Raw genomic sequence first — 22,929 nt, forward strand, 5'->3', positions numbered from 1 at the left:
GACATTTCCTTCCTGAGAAGCACCATCTCCCAGGACTGGAAAGTGTACCCCTTATCAGAGCTTGACAGACAGCAGAAAGATTTGATGACACTAATTTGTTTCCAGTTGCCTGAACTGTCCCTTCCCCACTTAAACACAGCATCTCACATGTTCTAGGTGGAGGTCTTCTTTGAGCAGTAGTTTGCATTGGGTCCAAGACCTCCTGAGGCCAACAGGACTTTTTCCACTGATTCAAATAAACTTAGATTAAGTCCTTTACAAAGGACAGCTCTTGAGGAGTTTTAAAAAATTGTTTTCTTGGTTCAAACCTGTAAATGCTGGTATTAGCTTTATTTACCCCACTGCAGAGACAGATAGGTAGCCTGGGCAGAAAAGTCATTTGATAAGAAAGCTTTTGTGGCCAACAAATATCTAAAAGCTCCCATTCCAGCAGAAGTCATGGGTTTGATAGGGTGCTTACCAAAGCGGTTCTTTGGTCTGCTCTACACAGATCAGACTAGACAATCAAACCAGTCCCTTCTGAAGTTAAAATCTGTGAACCTATTAGAGTTGCTCGGTTTCCAGATTCCTACAGTGCTTGACCTCTTTATGTCTACATTCATTGCATGAAATCTGTCAACTGTGATCGTGGGTTTTGTACCAAAAAGACATTTCACTGAAAAGATGCACAATCATTACTTCATTAGGCAGCCTGGTGCCCCAGAAATGAGAACCACTGTAACCCATCCCAGCTACCTGAACTAGCCATTATTATCCCAAAGGACTATTTAATATTTGCATATTATGTCTCTGTCACAGCTCCTGTCTGTTCTCCTCATCATCTCCTCCATACATTTGCCAGATGTTGGAACGAAGGCATATACCTTTTCATGAAACCATGGTCACCAGGCTCAATCAGCTCACATTTCTCCAGATGTTTTGTGATCTCACCACTTATTAACGTTCCTAGGAGTTAGCCTCACTCTAGCTCAGAATTACTGGTTAAATTTCCCTGTTTCTCTCCCAACCCATTTTGGAAGAATTTGATAAGATTGATTTCAATCCAGACCCTAGCTACACTTCTCCCCACATTCCCCTCCGAGGAACTACTGATTCTGGAGGCAGATTTCTCCCCAGTGTCTTTCTGCCATTTCAGATGTGTAAGTCAGCAAAACCTCCTTACCGATTTGCTATATGCAGAATAGACCCTTCAGTCATTACTAGGAATGGATACATGGATACTTTCCAAGTTGCTAAGGTACTTTTATGAGAGTTTGCATTGTCATAGTTTCTGTGCATGTGAGTAAGCTTTCCCATTTAATTAATAACCTGAAGACTATGGTGAATGAAGGTGCAATCTCTGTAATTGCTCATGAAATTTTTGTGCACAGAATTTTAAAACCAGGTCCAAATTCTCCATTGGCAGCTTGTCTTATGTTACCATCTCTTTTGAAAGCTACCAATTTTATCTACACATACTTGGTGAAATTGGCACCTAATTCAATGTGATCATAACAGGAAATTACCTAAAGATCACTTAGACACATTTCTAATTCTGTGATGTGTTGGAGGCCACAAGGTATGCATGCTGAAATGCAATTTTGAGGATCTTCAGCAATATTGTGGCATGTAAGCAGAGTTAAAATAGATTTTTTTTAAATACACAAGTTCCTTTATGAGTGGGAGACAGATTGAAAATAAAGACAATCAGTTAATGAAATAAAAGGCTATTCTGTTATAATTGTTCAGATGCTCATAAACTTATGAAGAACACATGAATCATGCCCATTCATGCTTCAATATTCCTGCAACCACTTGATTTATGATTTACAGTCCAAATCCAGGGTCTATGGCTTGTTTACGTTCTCCTGCAACTCTAAACTGAAAGCAAACCTTTGCAAGCATGTGGCTCATTTCAGACAAGCCGAGAAAGAGATAAGCAGTATAAATCTTTTGGTTTCTCAGTACTTGGCATCTTAACTATCATAATTGCAGGGAATATCTGCAAAGTGCAAATTCTTTGGATTACCATCTACTAAGTTCCACTTGCCAGTCTACAGGGATTGGATTCTTTCATTTTTTCCTTATGGCTGTGTGATGTTTGTCTTTCAGTGTTTAACATTAAGTGGAACTGAGGAATTGTCCTTTGGGACAGGAGTGTCATTGTTCCACTTAATGTAAACAACTGAACAAGGCAAAAGCAGTGACAGTTGTAATGCAGGGTTCTCCCTGCATCCCCCGTACTTGATGTGCGTATTTGGGAACAGTGCTATGGTGAAACTATAGCACACTAGCCTGTCAGCAGCAATTTTATCAAAGGGGACTGGCTTGCAGCACACTCAGTGACTGAAAATGCAAGTATCCCATATCCACCTATACACCTTCTCCTACTGCACCCATCACAGACACATCTGGGAGCTTTTATTTGTGGGAAACAGACTAAATGTGTCAGACAGATAAGAAACACTCTTAATATCTGGTATTATATGTTTTTCCAAGGGGGGTGACCACAGGTTTCAGCAGCGATGTCATTTTCCCCCAATTGTTTTCAACAGGAAACAGAAACGCTCAGCTTCAGCATGGGCTTTATGACACAACCAAGCCTTGGGCGGATTCCAGCCTGATCCTGGAATCCCAGCAGCTGATTGACCTCCCAACCAAAACCTATTTCCTCTCCCACTATGTTTTCTTGGGGCTTGATCCTGCAAGGTGCAGCGTCTGTTGGCCAGGAGCAAGGAAAGCACATAGTTAGTCTTTTCCTAACAGAAAGCAGATCTGAAGTCTCCTGGGAGACTGTGGACAGGGTTGGTGCGTACCTTAGCGTGCTGGAGCTGGAGTGACCATCAGCTCATAGGGATGAGCCTTTATCCACTTATCAGCATTTCAGTAGAAACAAAGCAAGCCTCCCGGGAAAGATTTGTCACATTTCCAAAAGCACGGAACTCCCTTATTCTGTCCTTTACCCTAAACTGCAGCTTGGAATTCATCCTTCTTTTTCCCTAAATAGCTAAGATCAAACTAAATAAAGGTATTGCAGTTTGTTTTCAGCTGGAACACGTTAGCTAAAGGAAATACTGTAAATTACAGTACAACCATGCCGCACCATTGTGATTGTGTAGCTGATAACTCAGCAGCCAGCTCGCAAATGCAGCTGAGAGCTCTTTGTTAAGTAGGAAAAGGAAAGCGACAGTTATTAAACATGAGCAGTCACTAAAGATTCAGGACTTACCCTGAGTCATCCCTGGCTCCCTTGTCTCCTGCTGATGTTTTCATCATTACAGCAAACTTTAAGACACTTTCTGTTTCACAGTGGCTTTAGAGTTCCTTGGTAAAGAAAGTAATTCCTTTCCATCGCTGAGCAGAACCTTCACATCCTTAAGTTTTGTACTGAAGATGATATTTCAAGGGGCGGCAGGGGGAGGATGTTTAAAACCAGCTTCAGGCTCAGTAGTATTGGAGAGCAGAGGACTAAACAAGCACTGAAATGAAAGCAAACTACCAAGAAGGTCTGATTTTAGCCTCTCTTATTTCTACTTCCTGTATTTATATGAACAGGGGATTTCAGGAAGAGGCAGTCTTTGGTGGTCAAGGGTGTGTGTGCGCGTGTGTGTTATAAAGCCATATTTAGTAGTGAAGGCAGGTTAACCTTATTCAAAAGAAGGGCCTGAGACTGACAGCTTATTTGTTTCTCTAACTTAAGTAAGTTTTAGGGGAAATTGTTTTACAGACTACAGGTATATCAGAAGGCAACAGAGCATGGTGAACTTTGTAAAGGATTTTATAAGGCAGCAAGGCAGTAAGTCTCCGTCTGCAAATTCCTGAAGCATGTGTATTTCTATTGCTTGAGTAACTGGAACCAGATGGAGCTTGGAAACCTTTCTATTTACACAGGACCTGAGAAAATGAAATGTCTTAACACTGGCAGAGGACAGCTTTGCAAAAAAATTCCCAGTTAAAGCGAAAGCTAATGGTAAGGTTGTAAGACTGCTAGTAAATGAACAGCTATCTATGCTGTGAAGCTCCAGTCAGTCTCAGAGCACATTTGACCTGGAGTTACTTAAGTGGTCGAGTATTGTTTGCTCTACTGGAAACCCAACTGAATATAGACCAGCTGTGGAGGCTGGGGACCGACAGACGTGCTGTCTGACAGGGCTTGTGGCACTCCTATTTGGCAGCCCTATCATTCCAGAAATATTTGATGTTAGGAGAATACATAATGGAAAAAATAAGGCAGAAGGATGAAGCAGAGGCAGAGAAAAGCAATTGCATGGAATGGAGAGAGAGACAAATGTAACCTTTTGCCTCTTTTATCTTTAGAAGGAATTTCCCAGCTTTCTAAGAGTAAGTAGACTGTGCCATAAAGCCCACAGCAGAAATGGAAATGCCAGGCAGCTGCCAGTCTATTGGCATGAGGGAAACTAGACCTCAGTGTAGAATAGAGACAATTCTGCAGGCATTAAGCTATGGAGAGTCAGAGGGACCTTTATGATCATCAAGTCACACCTTCCATGTTACAGAAGACGAACTTTTCTCAGGGTTTTTTTGATCAAACCTGGAACTTCTGTTGACATTAGAAAATTTATCTTCTAGCTTTTAGAAGGATTTCTCTCAGAAAATCAGAAAGACTGACTGAAAGGTGGCATGATGGAAAATTCACCACCCTTCTATGCAAGGTGTCTTAGTGCTTAATTGTTGATGTTATTTAAATTCACACCTGATTTTTTGCCTTGACTTGTCTAGTTTTAAATTTTCAGCTACTGTATCTCATAACACTCTTTTCTACTAAATTAAGGAGCTCTTTGCTCCAATTCATGTAGTCATTTTCAGATGACAATAAACTCACTCAGTGAAGAATTTAGCCCTCTTAGGCTAACTGGTTTGCTGAGATTCACTCATCCCTCACTGCAGGCTTGTCAGATCTCAGCTCTGAACCCTTCTGTTGGTTCTGGGCACAGAGGTCCAAGAAAAAAATATGCTCTATATTTGTTCACCAGCTGGGCATCTGTGAAATGCACCTTGGGTATTGGCATATGAACAATCTCCTAGATGCATCACACAAATTCAACTCTACCCCAGGTTTTCGTTTCCCTCCACTGCAATTCAAGAGGGACCAGGCCCACTCAGAGTTTGCCCTTGCTTTGCTGGAAAATAAGTCTGCCAAGACAAAAAACTGTAAAGGTGTGCTGCTCTGCATGGACCTACCCAGATGGGGGAAATCTGTGTTAACACAAATATGTAGCCATCCTAAGCAAAGACCTAAGTTTCTGCAAATACAGAACATCAGTTTTCAGAGAGTATTAGGCATTTCCAAAGATGTTGTTAGGGAAGAAGAAACAAAAAGACTAGAACTATCAAAAAGGCCCAGGAAAAAAATGGCAGAATTACAGAATACAAAAATCCGGTATTGTGGTGCTACTTCACTTTCACATGATTTGAGAGATGCTTTTTTTTTTGTGTGTGAAATCTTTCACTATATTTATAATTTAAAAAATGTAGAGTTTCAGGAATTTGAAGTTTTGAAATTCGTTTTGTTAAAGATGTTGACCAAACTTCATGAAAAAATCTCATATTTTTCTCCAAAATGTTCAGTGATTTCTGCAACATAGTTAAGTATTTCTGTAATATATTTAAAATATGAAAACAAACACAAATTTTAACATAAGAAATTTTGTCTGAGCTTTGCTGGGTGTTTTTTTAAGCCAGAGATTTTAGAGGTTTAGAATGTGACACTGTGTTCTAGTATCAGGCTTTGGAAGTAAACAATTATACAAAAGTTAATTAACAAAATAATATTCAGTAACTGCAAAATGCCACTTCTCTCTGATAGATCCAAGCCAGACGGGGGAATTCTTGTCTTTTCTAGGACTAATTCACCCTTTCCATCTTAAGCCACAGCATGTTGCAGCCCTTTTTTGTATTTTTATGCAGATGAGTTGGAAAGGTTTAAAAATGGCTTATGGGGGAAGCTCTTAAGTACAATGAGCACTTTGGCTATAACGAAGTGCTTTCAGCATATGCACAGATTATATGAGAGTTCTGCTTTCCACACAGTAGGAAGCAGCTGCATCAATATGACATATGATAAGAGCCCACAGGAATTGTCATGCCTATTGTGTCACTAATCCATAGATTATATGCCTTTTATAGAGCCTATTACATAACAGATCACAATGGGTCATCATGTCAAACCTATGGGGGATTAAAAGAAGAGATACTTTCCACATTCAGATTTTGATTTTTAGAAGTTAATTCTGTCTGTAAGAAGGAATCTTTTCCTTTCCCCAGCTTAGAAAAAGTTAGCCTAGCATACATCAAAGAACAAACCCTTACACAGAAGTCAAAGAATGCAGGATATCCCTTTTCTCCACTTCACTAGGACTCATCTGTAGATGCACAAAACCCACAGTGGCTAATAACAGGTTTATACAGCAACAGGGATTCCAGAAGCATGCATTGTGGTTAAGAAAAAGAAGGTCAAGCTTTGTTTTAACTTGTTATCTCCTGGTAGTAAACTGGCTAGCAGTATTCATGAGCAGACTCTTGTCTAATGAAATTTTTAATATACCGGCACATGAGACAAAGTTAACTTTTAGCTCCTCTTTTTCCAAGAACTGCATTTAAAAGCTTTTCGTCAGCCCAGAACAGACTGTACCGGAGACTATGTATGTATAGCCGGAGTCATCATAGACCCTGAGGTGGACTACAGGGATGTTGGAAATGGGTGATCAAGGGTAAGAGGGATTATTCCTCCTCTTCACAGTATCTCCAGAGCTTAGGTAACTCAGAAAGGAAAGTAGTACTGTGCAGCTTTTGGAAGTTGCTTCCATCCCCTCCAGTCAGCATCCAGTACTCAGTGTGAACCTGCTGGATACCACTATACCATGGGATGAAGCAGCCAAAATAGTGTTGATCAGGGTGTTTCTGAGACTGCCATAATTGCTTCTGGATCAGTGCCTCAGTACAGCAAACTGTGTTCTCAGCAAACCACATATTTGTAGTCCCAAAAGAGCAAATCTTGTGTTTCAGAACTGCTGCGAATCAAACTGATACACTTAACTCACCCCAAATAATGGCTTGATCCAGGTGATGCTCCCTGGAATAGATGAAAATGTGAGCCTTCTGTCATTCAGTTCACCAGGGTCCAGATTTCACCAAGAAAGTGCAGGTGCATCTTCTGGTTAGGTCCTGAAAATTTAGATTTTCAACAATAAATATGAGAATGTTTCACATGTTCTCATCATCTGAGAAAAAACCAGCAAACACTGTAGTTGTTTATATAATTTATTGATAGTGTACATAATTTATATAGTGCATTACAATACTGACTGCTATAATCTTTTATAAATGCTGAATTAACTATTTTTTAAAATTTTCACAACAAAAATAATTAAATATCATGCCAACATTTTGTAACAAATTATCACATTAAATCCATTTGGATTTCATGACGTATTTATCTGTACAAAGGACCCCATATCACAGAGCATTCACAGTGCATAAGGTCACAGTCATTGAAAAAATAAATAACATGATAAATAGATTTCTGTTATTTACAGTTTACAAACTCATCCCTTTCTGTTTTCAAAGTAAGCAGTTCTAGAAAGTTTTAATAATATTTAAAGAGGTATTGCACCTCCTAAGGGTGCACTGCAAATGCCTGCAAGTATGAAACACAGGGAATTTTAAAAGGTTCAGAAGTTATTTCAGTGATTATAAACAATTTCAAATACTTTCTTGCAATGGAGGAGATAGTGGGAGCCAAATTCTACTCTCAGTTCCACTGATAGAAATTTGTGCCGACTACCAGGACATTAATGAGCACTGGCACCACTCCCAAGAATGTGAAGGCAAGAATTTGGTCATAACTTTGCTGCAGAGTTTCAGCCATTTGAAACACAGATGCTGCTGGGGAAGCAGATTTACAAGTGCTCTTTGCATACACAACTGGTGTATGAATGCAGGTCATAATCTTGCTGTAAAAACCCTCTGAAAGGAAGCATCTCAGTTGGTATTAGTCTTTCTAGAGATTATACCTGTCTGGTTTTGATATATTCTGATACCTTTACATTCTGTCACAATTCCCTATTGCTATAAATCAACCTTTCTATTTGTCTTTCAAGTTTACCAAGATCATCTTAGTGATAAGACAGCAATGATCGCTTACATTCTTTGTGCAAGTAAAAAAGAAAAATAAATTGAATTAAATTCAAACTGGTAATTCTTGTAAGAAAATATCTAAATAGCATTAGTTTCCCATAATCATTTCTGTCAGACAGTGCACTGTATGTCAGAAGTATGGTAGCAAGCAGAACAATGTGATGTACAAATTGCCACAATCAATACACATCTCAGCCTGTGGAGAGGGAGCTACATGTATCTCACATTTCAGGACAGGGATGTATAGGATTTCACAGCTTTCTCTGGGGAGAAAATATCAGGACCTCACACAGGGGAAAATGTGAGAAAAGTGTATGCTCAAGTTATTCAAAAGGAGGTTTTAAAACATGTACACAGTAGGTCAGAAACTGGAATGCACGTGTCAGTTGAATGACATTCTTCTCTTCAGCAGAACATTGATCACTTGCATACACAGTTTTCAAAATAGTTCAAGGGAATAATAAAGGGTTTGGTACAGAATTGCTGGAACTAAATGCGATAATTTACCTGTGTAACCATCATATAAATCTCATCACCCAACAAAATGAAAAATCTGGAGTTCAGACGCAAAGAAATAGAAAGGAAATTGTGCAGTAAATGCATGAGCTGCAGAGATTTTCTTCTGAGTGCCTAAACACAAATAACAGAGGGATCTGAGGCTTGCAATGACAGAACATTATGCCCAAAGGTGATGCATTTCAATTAGGAAGATTCTTTGGTTTCACCTGGCTATCTGTTTTTTTAGTGTCTGTGTCATATTACATTAGGTCTGATCTCTCCTTGGCATGAATAATCAGGCAGTGTTTACACAGCTTAAAGCACTCTACCAAAAACTTTTAACTGTAGGACACAAATAAATGGCATTACAATTGCAAGAAATCCAAGAAAGGAAGACAACAAAACTCATGAGGGATTTGTGCAACTAAAGCAAACACATAATAAAACAAGTGTGTGTAATTAAAGCACAGTCACAAAGGAATCAAGGACAGAATAGAATCTTCTCTATAATTGCTAAGCATTAGACTAGTAAAGACCTTTTCCATTTGTTTACATGTTGACAGAATGTTTACAAATACAATCTAAAACCAAAAACAAATTATATGTTTGTTACAGCTGCAGCAAGCATATAAAAAGAAAATAAAATTGGCACGCCAATGACTGAGCCAGGAGAAAGATGGTTGACTACACTGTACCTGTTGGGAAGACTGAAGGTGTTCTTCTAGGCTAGATTTTAGCCCAGAGAGCAGCCGTTAGATCATCAAGTAGTCATTAAGATAACCATAACTGTAGCTTTTTAGATTAGACATGTAGATCCTGAAATCTTTACTCGGGCAATACTTTCCATGAATCAGTAGGATTCAGAGTACCAGGAGCTGGACTTCCATCACACAACTTTATAATTCAGTACAATTGTTAGGGTACGTAAATAGAATCAGACACTGCTTAACTCAATGGAAACACTCTCACTTGCTCACTACAGACAGGACTGTACCCTGTGGGTCCGTGTGGGACTGTGCTACTCCAGTGGAACTGCAGTAGAAAAGAGCTGCTAAAAGCTCTCCCTGGCCAGCTGTAATCCAGTTTTGATCCTGCTTGTACACCAGGGCAGATGCACAGTTTTGAAGTCTGAGACAAGGAACCAGTTCTCTTATTTACAACACTGGAAATCCAAAGTGGTATCAGCAGAGCAGAAGTCTACAGATTCTGGCCAAACATTTCAATTTGAGGAAGAAATAAAATGTTTAGACTACAAACCCAATAAAATATTAAAAGATCTGAATATGATAGAAAACCCAGAAACCATGCTCTGCTGTCACCTTAGGGCACAATCCAGCAAGGCACTTGGATATATGCTTAGCTTTAAGCATGAATAATCCTACTAAAGTTAAGCTTTGCTGGATATGGGATATCTTTTTCTGAGTTGTATTACTTTTCAGTGTTAGTATGCTGGCAATTTTCATATCACAGTAACAGTTTTCCCTCTTACATCCACTAGCTTTCTTTTCACTCTTGAGCTGAACATTAACTTACACAACATTGTGACATACATTCCAAACTCAGCCAGCTAACTTTTGCAACAGTTAGTACAACAAAATGGCTACGAAATTTTACAGACACAGTCTGAACAGATGCAATACAGAACTGTACTAATTGCAGAGAGCCAAGCACAAATCACTCCTCGATTGAAAAATAGCAAAATTTGTAGTGGTTTCCTGACCACATGAGCAAAATTATTTTTTTTTTTGTATACACGTGAAAGGCACTAGTCCGCTATTACTTGGCAATAGCCTCCTGAATTACTGATACATTCTGATGTGGGTTTATCTGATATACAGCAATTTGTCAACCAGATCCTTCTCAGGCCATTCAGTTTATCTGCATGGCTTGGTCTGTAACTGTCATCTTTATTTATTTTAGCATATGGATAACAACTACATAGGGACTCATTAAACTACTTCATATGATTATGTGTCATGAAGGCCCTGATACAGCATCTAATAATTCTTTGGCAAACAATACATCCCTGGTCATGCAGTGGTGTCAGAGAAGAATCCTACTAATGTTATTTATAATGATAAGCATGGCATGATACCTGTCTCATAGCAGAAGACGCATATGAGACCACGTCATGAAATGCAGCATTGGAATTCAATATAAATTGTCCTGAAGTGGGTCTATGTTTTAGGGAGGGCTATAGATGACAGGACAAGGCATGGGATTTATGGTCAGTATTACCTTCTGAGGCTATCTCTTGCTACAACAGAACACTCTAGTTTTCTGGAGCAGGTGATATTCAATTTAGGCAGAATAATTCTAAATTATGTCTGAAGGATTTATGGCATTAGCAAACACAATTTCATGCATATTTGGGCTGGGGATCAGCTGCTACAGACCAAATTGTTGGCCCTAGTCTTCTGAAGTTGCCTGGCTCAGAAATATGAAGGTACAGTACAATTTGCTAGGTCTGGCACCGTAAACATTGATGTCCTCCTCACTGTCAACTGAGCTAATCAATAGGCATTCAAAACTAGATTTTGGAACTACTCTTCTGGAGTGTAAAGACACCTGAGCTGCCTGAACTGTGCAGCGAAGAGCAAACATTTGCTTGGAGACAGCTAGTTCTCCAAGCCCACCTAAAAGCAGAACACAGGAAAAAAACCATTTACTCAGTCTCTCTCTCTGCTCCTTTCAGCCTCACATCTAAGCCATCACAAGATTTTCAGCAGCAAACTGTCCTCCTGAAAGATAGCAGGGAAGAGAGTTAAGACTAGACGGATGCTCCTACAGTGGTGCAGCAGTATGCTGCATCTTCACAGCCTTTCTGCAACAGAAGACTCAAAGATGAACATGAATTCCATCTCCTCAGCTTTACACTGCAGCAAAAATGTCTTGAATGCCTGGAAATGGGGTCACTGGCATACTTGAGATCAAATGTGTTTACTGTCATGCTTGCCCATTCAATAAAGCATTTTAATAATGTTGTATTTGTTGCCGTCTTTAGGACTGGCTAGTTTAACTACATAACTACTTAATTAAGATTAAAAACCTAAATGGATACTAATACTGACATTTGTAACCAAGTGTAAAGCAAATAACAAATATGTTGCTCTTTTTTCCTTAGGATTACACTGAAAGGATCCAATTCCTAAAAATAATTCAACAGCAGAATACACTCCTTAATTTGTACCAAAATAATTTGAAAAATAGCTTTAATTGTAAACACATTGCCTGCTGTAAACAGTATTCTGCATGTGAGCTGGCTAAAGATAATTATTTGTCATATATGTCAAAATAAGGAGCTTTCTGATTAAGTGCTTATTCACTAAGGTTTTAATAATATGTTCTCATTGACACAATAATGGGATTTTTCATATATAGTCTTAAGTGCAAAATGTTACTATATTTAAAAATGCATCAACTATTAGTTAATTTGTTTTGGTTTATAAACATTAAAAAATTAAAAAAATCTATGTATAAAGTTAACTGTGCTTCTTTAGAAACTTTATGTGATCATTCACATACAGCTTTAAAATATTTTTAAAGTTTAGTAGCAATTCAAAATACACTCAGTGATTTGCAATCATATGACTGCTACAATGTGGAATGTTACCCATTATTTTTAATACTCTGGGCCAGATCTTGCTGTCAATTACATCCAGAGTAATTCCTTATATCCCTGTATTTATGCTGGTGGAAAGGATATCAAAACTTGGCTTCTACTGGGGGTTAAAAAGAAGTATATCATGCTTCAAAACTTGCATGCAATCAAATCAAGGACCATATTCTCTTGACAGACTTGCTTTTGTCTAGGTGTTTCTTATCTGCACTGCTCAGTGTCAGACACTCATCTTCATTAAGCTTCTGGGAATAAATAAAAAATGGAGAAGAATACACCAGCTTCTTGACTGATGAAATAAGCTTCTTCCTCCCACCAATCAAATCAAATCATAATCAGGGTGGGTTTTGTTGTCAGAATGTCTGGATTATGTTCAGATACTACTCTTAGCTGATAACAATAATTGATAGTTACTGAGCACCCAGTTATATTTTATTTGTTTAGTTTCTTCTAAATTTACACAATGGGCTTACAAAGGCCAATGCAAAGTTTTTCTTGTGGTATAATATTCCACAAATGTTAGTTTGTATTTATGTATACAACATTCCTCATTAACGGTAGAACATATTATTCAAGTATGAATTTCTGCATGTAATTCTGTTCTTCAGTATGCAGATACTCTGACTTTTAGTATGCATCACCACAAGTGATACAACATAGAACCATTTCCTCTTCTTTCTCTGCCACATTGTTCATGTGCATTGAAAAGAGTGATAAGTATTCAACACTGCCATCAAAAGCTGTCAGTGCAGTTCCTCTATAAGCAGAGCACTTGAAGGGGGAAATGATGTCCTCAACAGTGCATGCCATGATATGTGCCTTGGACTTTCTGGTCCTGTAGTTGAGATATTTTGACTGAGCCAAGAAAAGTTCTGAACTTGCCTCTTATTCTTCCATGGAAAATAAATGTCAAAACCAAAAGAACAATAAAGATTTTTCTCCCATCCTCTTGCTAACCTTGGTGGTGGTGCTTGATTGTCTGCAAAAGGAGAATGAAAACACAACAAAATGTCCCATAAATGGGTCATTTTAGAGTTCTGCATAAGATCCACACAGCTTTATGACTGAGCAGCAATATCCAAAGAGGAGGAAAATGCTTTGGTTGCCTCGAGCTAGCATGTTAAAAGAAAGGTATGCTTTCCTTCCACACAGGTAAAAGTGCTTGTTAGCTGATGAAGCAGGAATGACACTCAAATTACTTATGGAAAGAAGGTAGAAATGTGAAATGCCTCCTGTCATTTACAGCACATGTAATCAGAAGAATTTCATTCTCTCTCCTTGTGGTTTAAATTTCTTCTCGGCACATAGGGAAGTTGACAAAGGTGAAGACATTAAACTCTATCAATATAGAGAAACACAGGAAAACAGCATAAAGAAACAAGACGTAGATGCCTAATTTCCTGTCAAGTTTCCACTTATTTACATGGATTCCAAACACCTGCAAGCAAACAAAGTGTTAGTTAATTGAGCACCAAAGGAAACTTTTGGAAACAACCATTATAAACTAAAAATTAGAGTCTTTTGAATTAGACATCCTGAACGAAGATAAAAATATATTCTCAATATATTTTGATTTATAGATCAAAAAAGCAACATACACTTTTCTGATCAAGAAAAGGAATGTAAAAGCCCAAACTAAGAACTCAAACTCTGCCCTGACTCTCAGTTGTCCTACGATCCTTTTACCAAATATTAAATGAACCCATTTTAAGGTCCCTTCACAAGTTCTTTACGTAACTGAGGAAGAGGCCCCTAGGTGCTCAGTTTCAGTCTGTGGTGCATTTTCAGTACATGGGGCATGTTCTAGTCAGGCAGCACTCTTTCACTGATTCAGTAAGAACTAAAGGCATGCACTGAACTAGATGAATGCCTCTCCCTCAAGTGCTCCCCTACAGATCCTTTATGTCCCTGTAGTACACCAGCACCTAATGTTCATTCTTTCAACAGCTTCAGAAGAGGTGCTTTCTTTGACGTTTTGCTCAGCTCCAGATTTCTTTGACGTTTTGCTCAGCTCCAGAACTAAGGGGAGTTACAAGTTACAGGTAGCAAAGCAATGAAGTCCTCACGAAGGCATCGGTTTTCAATGGTGTTGAGTGCCTCTGAATTATTATTTGTTTTGCTCAAAACTCTCCACTGAGTTTTGCTGGGAGGGTCTGTGTGGATCAGGGTATCCAGCAGAACAAATGAGACAATAAAAGATGCTTCAAACTCAGGTCATATGGCTTCTTCTATGAAAAGACTCTTTTCAGAAAAGCATGAACAGCTAGTATAGTAACACATCTGCATAATCCTCCTTTTTTTTCCAGAGTGCTGAGTACCATGATTACCAATATGCGCACAGCAACATCAGATACAAATGTCTACACATCTTTGTTGTTTCACAGGAAATGTGCAGTATGGCAGAATGGGGGATAAGAAAAGAAAAGAACAGGCTCCCACAGCTTATATATCAGATGCATTAGGAAGTTAGTGGCAGAGTGAACAGCCCTGGTCATTCTATCACTTAAGTCATGCACAGGTGATGTGGAGTTTTGTAAGACCTATTCATGCAACAGTGTGAAATCTCCAGTGATGGTCCCCTTCTCCACAGAGCCTCCATGGGCATTCAGTGAAAGACGTTAGTATAAGTGGATATTTTTATACCTTTGGGATTTGATTCTTCCCACAGAGGGTTCCCTGGGAGTCAGCAGGATCAGACCTTAAGTACCAGCAAAATTGACTTTTGAAACAGAATTATTGTTTCACCTTAACAAATCATGTGTTACAAGGGTAAGTGTCTTATGCTGAGTGACAGTTAGCATGCCTTTTCAAAGTCCTGAGGTTCACGGTCCTCACCGACTAGTCTTTGTTAAGGGTTTTGGCTATAGCACTTAGTTAGTCCAGACTGGTTTTGGAAATCAGAGACAAGGGCAAAGGGTGATAAAGGATACCTGGGTCTTGTCCCAATATAAAGCAGAGACAGGCCTGGGGTATGCAGCAGGACACAGGAGCACAGAAGTATTATGGGATGCCACAATTTCAACACTGCCACTGAAATCAGTGGGACCTACACGTATCCAGCATCTCTTGCACCAAATGTCAGACATCAGTCCTCACTGAGGACAATGGTAGCTCTTCAACTCATGGTATTGCTAGGAGAATGATACTTTACAAGAATCAATGCTTTGGAGATAATAGCTATTTCCATTTTATCCTTCTGTAACATGTAAATACCTAATAAGTATATTGCAATTGGAATACTTGGAGATACTCAAATACTTACAGTAAGTGCCACTGATCCTAGCAAAAGTGCAACTGAATAGACCAGTCCTTTGCTGTTTATCTTAACCTGTGGGAATTAGACAGAGAAGAGATCTTTAAAATGCTCAGCATATAACTGTGCTTTGGAGATCAGAAATCAATTTACTGATTTATGGTCCACCTTTTGTTTTGAATAGTCACTGACTTACACATTTTAAACAACACAAATCCATGACAGATTTATCATAATGAAGAACAGGAAGATTAGGGAATCAAAACAAATGTATAAGTAATTCCACCTCCATAAAAAAAAATAAATCAGCATTTATAATGGATTTTATGTTAAAAGATCCTCAGGAGAGAGAGATAAGCTGTTATTCTCAACTTACAGACAAAAATACTAGGGTACAGGGAAACAGCCAGGTGTGCCTGAAGCTGTGTAGTGAGAAAATGAGTGAGTCACAAACAGCTATCCATGGCGCTATTTTTCTGCTATCCAGTATAATGTACTCCAGTTGACAAATTGGGAATTAATTGTGGCTTGTGGAAAAAGAATTGCTTCCTTAACTCCTGGTTCCTTGGCAAAGAAATAACAACTTATTTAGCAACCAATAACATGCTCAGCAGGTTGTTGGGGTTTTTTTTTAAATTTTATTTGCATGCTTTCTTTTTATGATTTTTTTTTTAAATAGACAAAAAGAACTAATCAAAGATTTTCCAAGTATACATACAATTGATCCATAATCAATCGCCATGGTCTGCAAACCCCATGGAACGCCAAGGCCCACCAGAATGTCAAAGACATTGCTCCCTATTGTGTTGGATACTGCCATGTCACCGAGGCCTGCAGAGAAAAAAACAACAACTCTTGGGTAAAAACAAAGTATAGGACCATTACTCTGTGTACTAGAGGAAACTAAAGGGGAATGATCTGCATTGATCCAAGCCCTCTTGGACTGGCCAGAGTATCTGAGGTAGGGAGACAATTTCTATAATCTTTGCATGACTTCTAAAAAAAGTGTGCAAAAACTGGTCACTCCAACTACATCTTCCTTGTGTCTTGGAGAGCCTTTACGGGGTGTGTGGTATCCATTCAGCATCTGAGTTACATGCCAATTAAAAAAACAAGTCTTGTTCTAGGTAGCCTGCAGCCACAAGTAACCTGGAGATTATGTACTGGATTTAGTATGTGGACATGTGGCCCTTATCTCATGTGAATGAAGAAAAGTGATTCTGAAAAGAACCCAACCAGATAGATGGTAGCCAAAGATATTAAGCACTTCTGTGGGGCTTAATCAGCAATGATTTCACTTCAGGAACAATAAAATGCTACAGGGGAGGAAAAAAGAGTGAATAGTGGTAAAGTCCCAAGGCATTACTCGAAATCTACTCCTAATGCTCATCACTGGTTGGCATCTCATTCTGCACCAGTGTCAATGGATGTGAGGAAGGCAGAATACTTCTCTGCCTCTGCTAATTTCCCTTAGGCACTGGCCTAACTGTTGAATCACTTCCACAAAGTGAATATTGGAAAGGTAGAGGAACTGTGACGTAAATGGGACATGTCCCACAAATACTTTGAGTACACAGAGTGGAGACAGACACTACCACATCATAAGTACAGTATCTCCTTTCAGGAAGCCACTGAGAGAAAGATTATGCTTTGGATCCATACTATGGTAGTGACCATCTCTACTTTTTAGATACTTGCCTGCAATCTGTCAGTAAACATCTGGAATCCAAGTTAGTGCAAAGTCCCTGTATTGTCTTTGAGAGAATGGGGCTGCTTTTTGCCAAGCTAGTGCTTACCTTCACTTCCAGAGGAAACAATCCCTAAAGTAGTTTTGCCTAATACTAAAGAAGAACTAATCTAAAGAAGCGGTCTGTTAATTTAAAAATGTAACAAGTTTTCCTTCTGTTCTTGCAGAAATCTGTTCACTTTAATACTATGTATGGAAAACTAATTTAGTGGGAAGGTGCTTCCATAAGAATCCTGAATACTTTTTTGTACTACTTTTTGTCAGAATTTCCAGGACACAACAAATAATACAACCTGGAAAACGAAATATTTTAAATATGTAATTCTTTTTGATCAACTAACATTTAACAGCACTACTCCTATCTCAAACTACAAAGGTGGGGCTTTTGAGTACTTAATTTATCACTTCAGAACCCTTGCTGTTTGCCCAATGATGTGTGCTGGAGATCTCATTATCTGGAAAAAAAAGACTATGGGAATTGGAACAGTGGAAAAGAATACAATTAGGACCTTTTCTTATTCTACTGCAGTATAGGAAATCACACTGTCAGGTTTAATGTTTTTCAACAACAGGAAGGGATGTGGCTACAGGTACCTCTCAAGTAACAAAAGAAATGTAAAGAACCTCAATCAAAACTTAAAGGTATGTGAGAAAGCCTTTGACAATTTCAATTGGAAAACTGATGAGGACATAGCTGACATTTATCTAAAACCCTTTCCAGTGCAGCTATTCATATGTCCCAATGGGAAAGAGGTCTGCATTGGATGAGAAGTATGCCTGGAGCAACATCACTTCTGCCAGATTCTCTTAAACCACTTCACTTCCCTGGGTTCGAGAGGTCTTCTAGAAAACAGTACAAGTTTTACAGGGACAAGTGCGGGTCAGCATATATTCTTCAATGTAGTTTTTGATAGCTGATATTCCAGTTTTGTCTACTACTTTTATCTTTTTACCCTGACTGATACATACCATGCATGGGATTTCTGAGTGTTGAATGACCTTCTAGAATGCTAGGGCGTGCCAAGTCCCATTAAGAAAAAGATAACAGGACAGAGATTATTTATTTGGTTCACAATAATTAGCGCAGTGTTTTGGCTTTTAACAAGGCCCTGAAACAGTAAAAATAAAAGAAAAAAAAGAATAAAATTGCACTGAGAATTTGCATGTATGGTGGAAGCAACTCACAGAGCATGTATGTAAGAATGCAGTTATGTTTCAGCAGACACAGTACCTTGTCTTGCTACTATTAAGCTGGCCATGCAGTCTGGGACACTTGTTCCTGCAGCTAGGAAAGTAATGCCCATGATAACATCTGGTATCCCAAGGGTGTATCCAATCACAGTCACCTGAACAGTAAGGAAAATAGATTAACCTATCACATTTGGGAAGTCTCCTCATTCCAGTACAGTTGTGGCATACTCTTAACTTTGGTTTCTGGTGTGGACTCTAACAGGATTAGACTCAGGATATTTATCCATTTCTGCAAGTTAAATAATTGTGGAATAACCAGCCTAAAACCAACCCTGTAAAAGGAAAAGTACTTTCAGTCATATAATTCAACATTTTAAGAGCAAACAAAAAGCTCCATTTTCTGTACTTCTAATAGGACGTACTGATCTTTTAAGGAGGAGCACAAATATAATCCAACCTGTGGGATTTTTTTTTTTCCATTTCCAAGAATGGCAAGATTCTCACTGGTTCTACTCTCAGAAGGACTGCAACCAATTCATATTGTGATATAGGAGCAGAGATATAAAGCACTTATTTTATCCCAACACATGAAGAAGGAAACAGTTTCTTGCATGACTTCTGATATAATCCCAAAGTGAACAAGTCTGGTTATGTTGTCCCCTGAGAGTCCAGACGCAGCTTTAAAAGAGCTTAGGCAATGTCTGAAGCTTGTAGCAGAGCTCTTGGAAAGGACAGGGAACTGTATTTAGCTGGAACATCCAAAGAAGGCTGAAAAAGTATCAAGAGAAAAGGCTGAACAGGCAACTGAAAAGGAAATAGCCTTGTGAGAGTGAGAAGACCGAATCAGGGACAGGCAGCTGCTTCCCTGCTGAGACTGCTAAGGGTGGAAGTCTTTAAGGCTCTGTGTTGTTTTCTTGAAATAGTTTGCCAGTCTCTTACATGAGAAAAACTAGCCCCTTCACCAAAGAAAAGGTGGATTTTAGGAACCCACTCACAAACCTTATTCTGAGGGACAAGCTGTGACTCAGAAATAGGAGTGGGCATGATTCTCCTGCTGCAGGTGGTAAGAGGGTATTTAGATCTGGCTGCCTCTTAAAACAAGCTGTGTTGCAGCCTTCATGAGCGCATCTCTCCTTTGCGAAGGGGATATCTACAAATGGCACCAAGGTACAGAGCATGGCCTTGCGAAGGACATATGGTATGAAATGAATGTGTGGCTTTGGCACCATTATGCCAGGCAGAATGAATGGCTGGCATATGAGTTTCTCTAACAGTCTACGTTAAGAGAAAAGAGGATTACTTTACAATACAAAACTTATATAGAAAGTTGCAAAAAGTATATGGAAAACACAATCTTCCATGAGAGGAAACATAAATATAAAGCGTTTTGCAAATGCCAATGCCTGACACATTTGAGGAAGGTAGAGATGTTCTCCATGCAAAAAAGATTTTGCAGGTAAGAAGCTCATGAACAAAAACTCTTCCATATGCACAACTAGAAGAGTGTATGTGTGTGTGTGTATATATATATAAAAATATATATGACTATGACTGTATATATGTGAGACTATAAATTCCAATATGAAAACAGCTGAAGGTTTCTTCACTATATTTTCCTTTAAAAGGAAAAAAGGGCATATAAATTCTTCAGCAGCATATCCTATCAATCTTCCGGTAATAGGTATATACAACTTTTTGGTTTTCCATCTTTAAATGTAGAAAAAGGTAACTTTCTATACTTCCAATGTATGGCTAATTTTTCCACCACAAAGTATTTGAGGAGCTTTCCTATTCACGCTGCTGCTTTGACTGAAAACATAAACTTGAGAAACTGAGAGAGGGTAAGAAAGAAAAAATAGGAACTTATTCAAATCTTCAAATAAGCATGATCCTGAATTGACAACAATTTAGAGATCTACACCTGATAACACTGCTTCTCACAGATCTAAGGCAAATGGAAACATATCAGCAATCATAATATTCTTCACTAAGAAGGATTTTCTTGTATTATTCCGTCTACTCGAGGTGTTTTACACCACTTCTGAGTCATCCATCTGCCTTTTATGCGTGTTTCAGTATCAGACCCTGTAGCCAAATTTCTAAAGGTGTCTCAGCTCCTGAGAGTTAAATGTTTTCATTTAAACTCCCTTTTACTAGTAGGATGTGGAGGTCCACATTCTCTTGAAAATCAAGCTGGCACATTTCTGTATTGTATTGGGCCCTATACAGTAAAGGCCCAATTACTTTTGCAGAAAAGAACAGCAGAAAGCTAGAATTGTAATAATTAGAACATGAGCTGAAAAGACTGCACTACAATTACATGCCTTTAAAAAATACACAAAATACCTATTATCTATGTTGAGAGGCACATTTCACTCAGTATGGAAGTCCTGCTACATGCACTTACCATCCACACCATGAAGTAGGAGAACAAGGCAATCCAGAGAGTGGATAAGACGAATGTCACCATAAAGCACCTCTCCCAGCGTGGTTTGCTGCAGTTTGGAATGGTGCAAAAGAGCACGAATATCAGCGGCCATGTCAAAATCCATTTAATTTTGTTCATTTTTCCATCTGCAGGACAAAGAAAGGAAAGAACCAGTTTAGCTTTCCCATCACTATCCCAGGCCCGGTTACACCTCTTTGAACACAGCAGATGATCCCAGAAGATCCCAGAAGGATGTTTACAACTGTGCATGTCAGCTCATTTTCCAGTGTACCTTCCACCTATACTTAGTCTCATCACTCTCAGCCAAGTTCTGTGTGCACACCCAGAGCCTAACAGTTAAGCCTGCCAAGGTCTATGTAATCCATGAAAGAACTACAATGATTTAAAAGCATGGCTGATTTTAAAACCAAAATTAACAGCCAGGTTTGTTGCTCTTTCAAATACCTGTATTACTATTAATCCAAAATTAAAAAAAAAAACAACCAAAACCAAACAACCAAAAAAACCCGCCCCCCTCCCTTTTTAAAAAGGAAGATGGAAATCTTTGTAGTGAAAATAACCTGTACCTTTTGTGCAGCAACAGAAAATACTTTCACAGAAAACAGAAGCACAGACCCAGCCTATGAACATGACAAACTTGTTTCACATGCCTCACTGTGGTCACTTGGGAAGAACTTTAAACTGGTACGTAGGAAATCTAGACTTGTTATCTCTCTCAAACTGCATAGAGTACCACCTTGAGATGCTCTCTTACCCTCCATAAAAGGAAACTGAAGATACTGACCTCCCTCACACAGCTCTCCAAAATCAACTGGTGAGAAATACCAGAGAACTGTCACTACTGAAGACAAGTACAGACCTTGTCATTTTTTAAAAATGTAAAGTATTGTAAATGTGCACATAAATATCAATACATAAAAGAGAATTATTTTATAATTGGGTCATAAATAAATGGGGCACTTATATGAGGTATCCTGCAAATAGGATAATAAATTTGCTTATCAGGCTAAACAAGAGTATCGCAGCCAACAGCATGGTGGTTTTTGTTTGGGTTTTCTTTACATTGTTTTAGAATTATGCTAGTAAGGATTTCCATCATTAACTGATAAAGATATGCATGAGATCTAATAAAATATGCCATTTTGAATAAAATAGTTGATCGCATTGAAAAATATCAGATACATCTCCCAGTGAAGTTATTTAGCTAAATTATAAAGGGCAGGTAATAATCAGTGAAAACTCCTATCAATTTCACCAGGAATTTTCTTTCAGCAGAGACACTGGGATTTAGGATTTGTCTAATGGGAGTTTTTGTCAGCGAATTTAATTACATTGAAATCTGTCCTCTGGACCACTGTGCACCAGATGAAATGAAATTAAACATTTAAAAATTAATAATACTTTTGTAATTTATGAGGCTGCTTCCTAGTCTAATTCAACTTGGTGAGTCCAAATCCAAGTCTTTATTCATTTACTTCACTATGTATTCTAGTACTAAATTGTCTTGCTCAAGTTATGAATCAGCTCCTTAACTTGAGATTTCCCTGTGAATTCTGAGATGCCATCAACCCACCAGGAAATCTAAGACTAAGCTTAGCTTTTTATTCCCATTTAGCTTGTGGCTGTGGAACTTCTAACACATAAAACTACTGAAGTCTCCTAGGGTCAATTCTAATTCTAGAACTTTACATGTCACTGGGGATCTATTACAGATTTTACAGAAAAGTTCTTTTTCCCTCTGGCTACATATACTGCTATACAGATTTTTAAAACAGTTATCTTTTATCTGTTCTACCCAGAAAATAACACTTAGCTCACATCTCACTTTAATTCTGTTAACAAGGCTGTAAATATCCTATGGTAATTTATACATCCTCCTGTTTAATTGGTTACAGTTTAGATCATTAAAAGACTCCTGCTAGTTAATTTGTACTCTTTATCTACCCAAGTTGCTAAGCTTGGTTCATAGTCAAACAAGTCAGCATGGCCTAGGCCAGTAATTTCCTCAGTGCATAATTCTAAATGCATGGTGAGTG

The 22,929-nt window shown here is 38.5% G+C and overlaps 2 protein-coding genes across 4 annotated transcripts in view; both read right to left on the reverse strand.

Annotated features, from left to right (window-relative positions):
* The window catches only part of RIN3 (Ras and Rab interactor 3), a 70,583-nt gene extending 67,056 nt beyond the window's left edge, over positions 1 to 3,527 (reverse strand). Inside the window, exon 1 of one of the 2 annotated variants that reach the window (XM_069783595.1) lies at positions 3,209 to 3,527. In XM_069783595.1, coding sequence (XP_069639696.1) covers positions 3,209 to 3,255 — 47 coding nt within the window. In that variant the 5' untranslated portion in view covers positions 3,256 to 3,527. The remainder of the gene's footprint in view (positions 1 to 3,208) is intronic. The other variant, XM_069783596.1, reaches the window with a different exon arrangement.
* Positions 3,528 to 7,244: 3,717 nt separating this feature from the next.
* The window catches only part of SLC24A4 (solute carrier family 24 member 4), a 98,141-nt gene continuing 82,456 nt past the window's right edge, over positions 7,245 to 22,929 (reverse strand). For both annotated transcript variants that reach the window (XM_069783597.1, XM_069783598.1), the window contains exons 13-17: positions 20,852 to 21,018; positions 18,485 to 18,599; positions 16,225 to 16,337; positions 15,516 to 15,581; positions 7,245 to 13,691 (exon numbers count right to left, since the gene is read on the reverse strand). In XM_069783597.1, the coding sequence (XP_069639698.1) occupies positions 13,539 to 13,691; positions 15,516 to 15,581; positions 16,225 to 16,337; positions 18,485 to 18,599; positions 20,852 to 21,018 (614 nt within the window). In that variant the 3' untranslated portion in view covers positions 7,245 to 13,538. The remainder of the gene's footprint in view (positions 13,692 to 15,515; positions 15,582 to 16,224; positions 16,338 to 18,484; positions 18,600 to 20,851; positions 21,019 to 22,929) is intronic.

Source organism: Haliaeetus albicilla, chromosome 5 (assembly GCF_947461875.1).
Source record: "Haliaeetus albicilla chromosome 5, bHalAlb1.1, whole genome shotgun sequence".
NCBI classification, from domain to species: Eukaryota; Metazoa; Chordata; class Aves; order Accipitriformes; family Accipitridae; genus Haliaeetus; species Haliaeetus albicilla.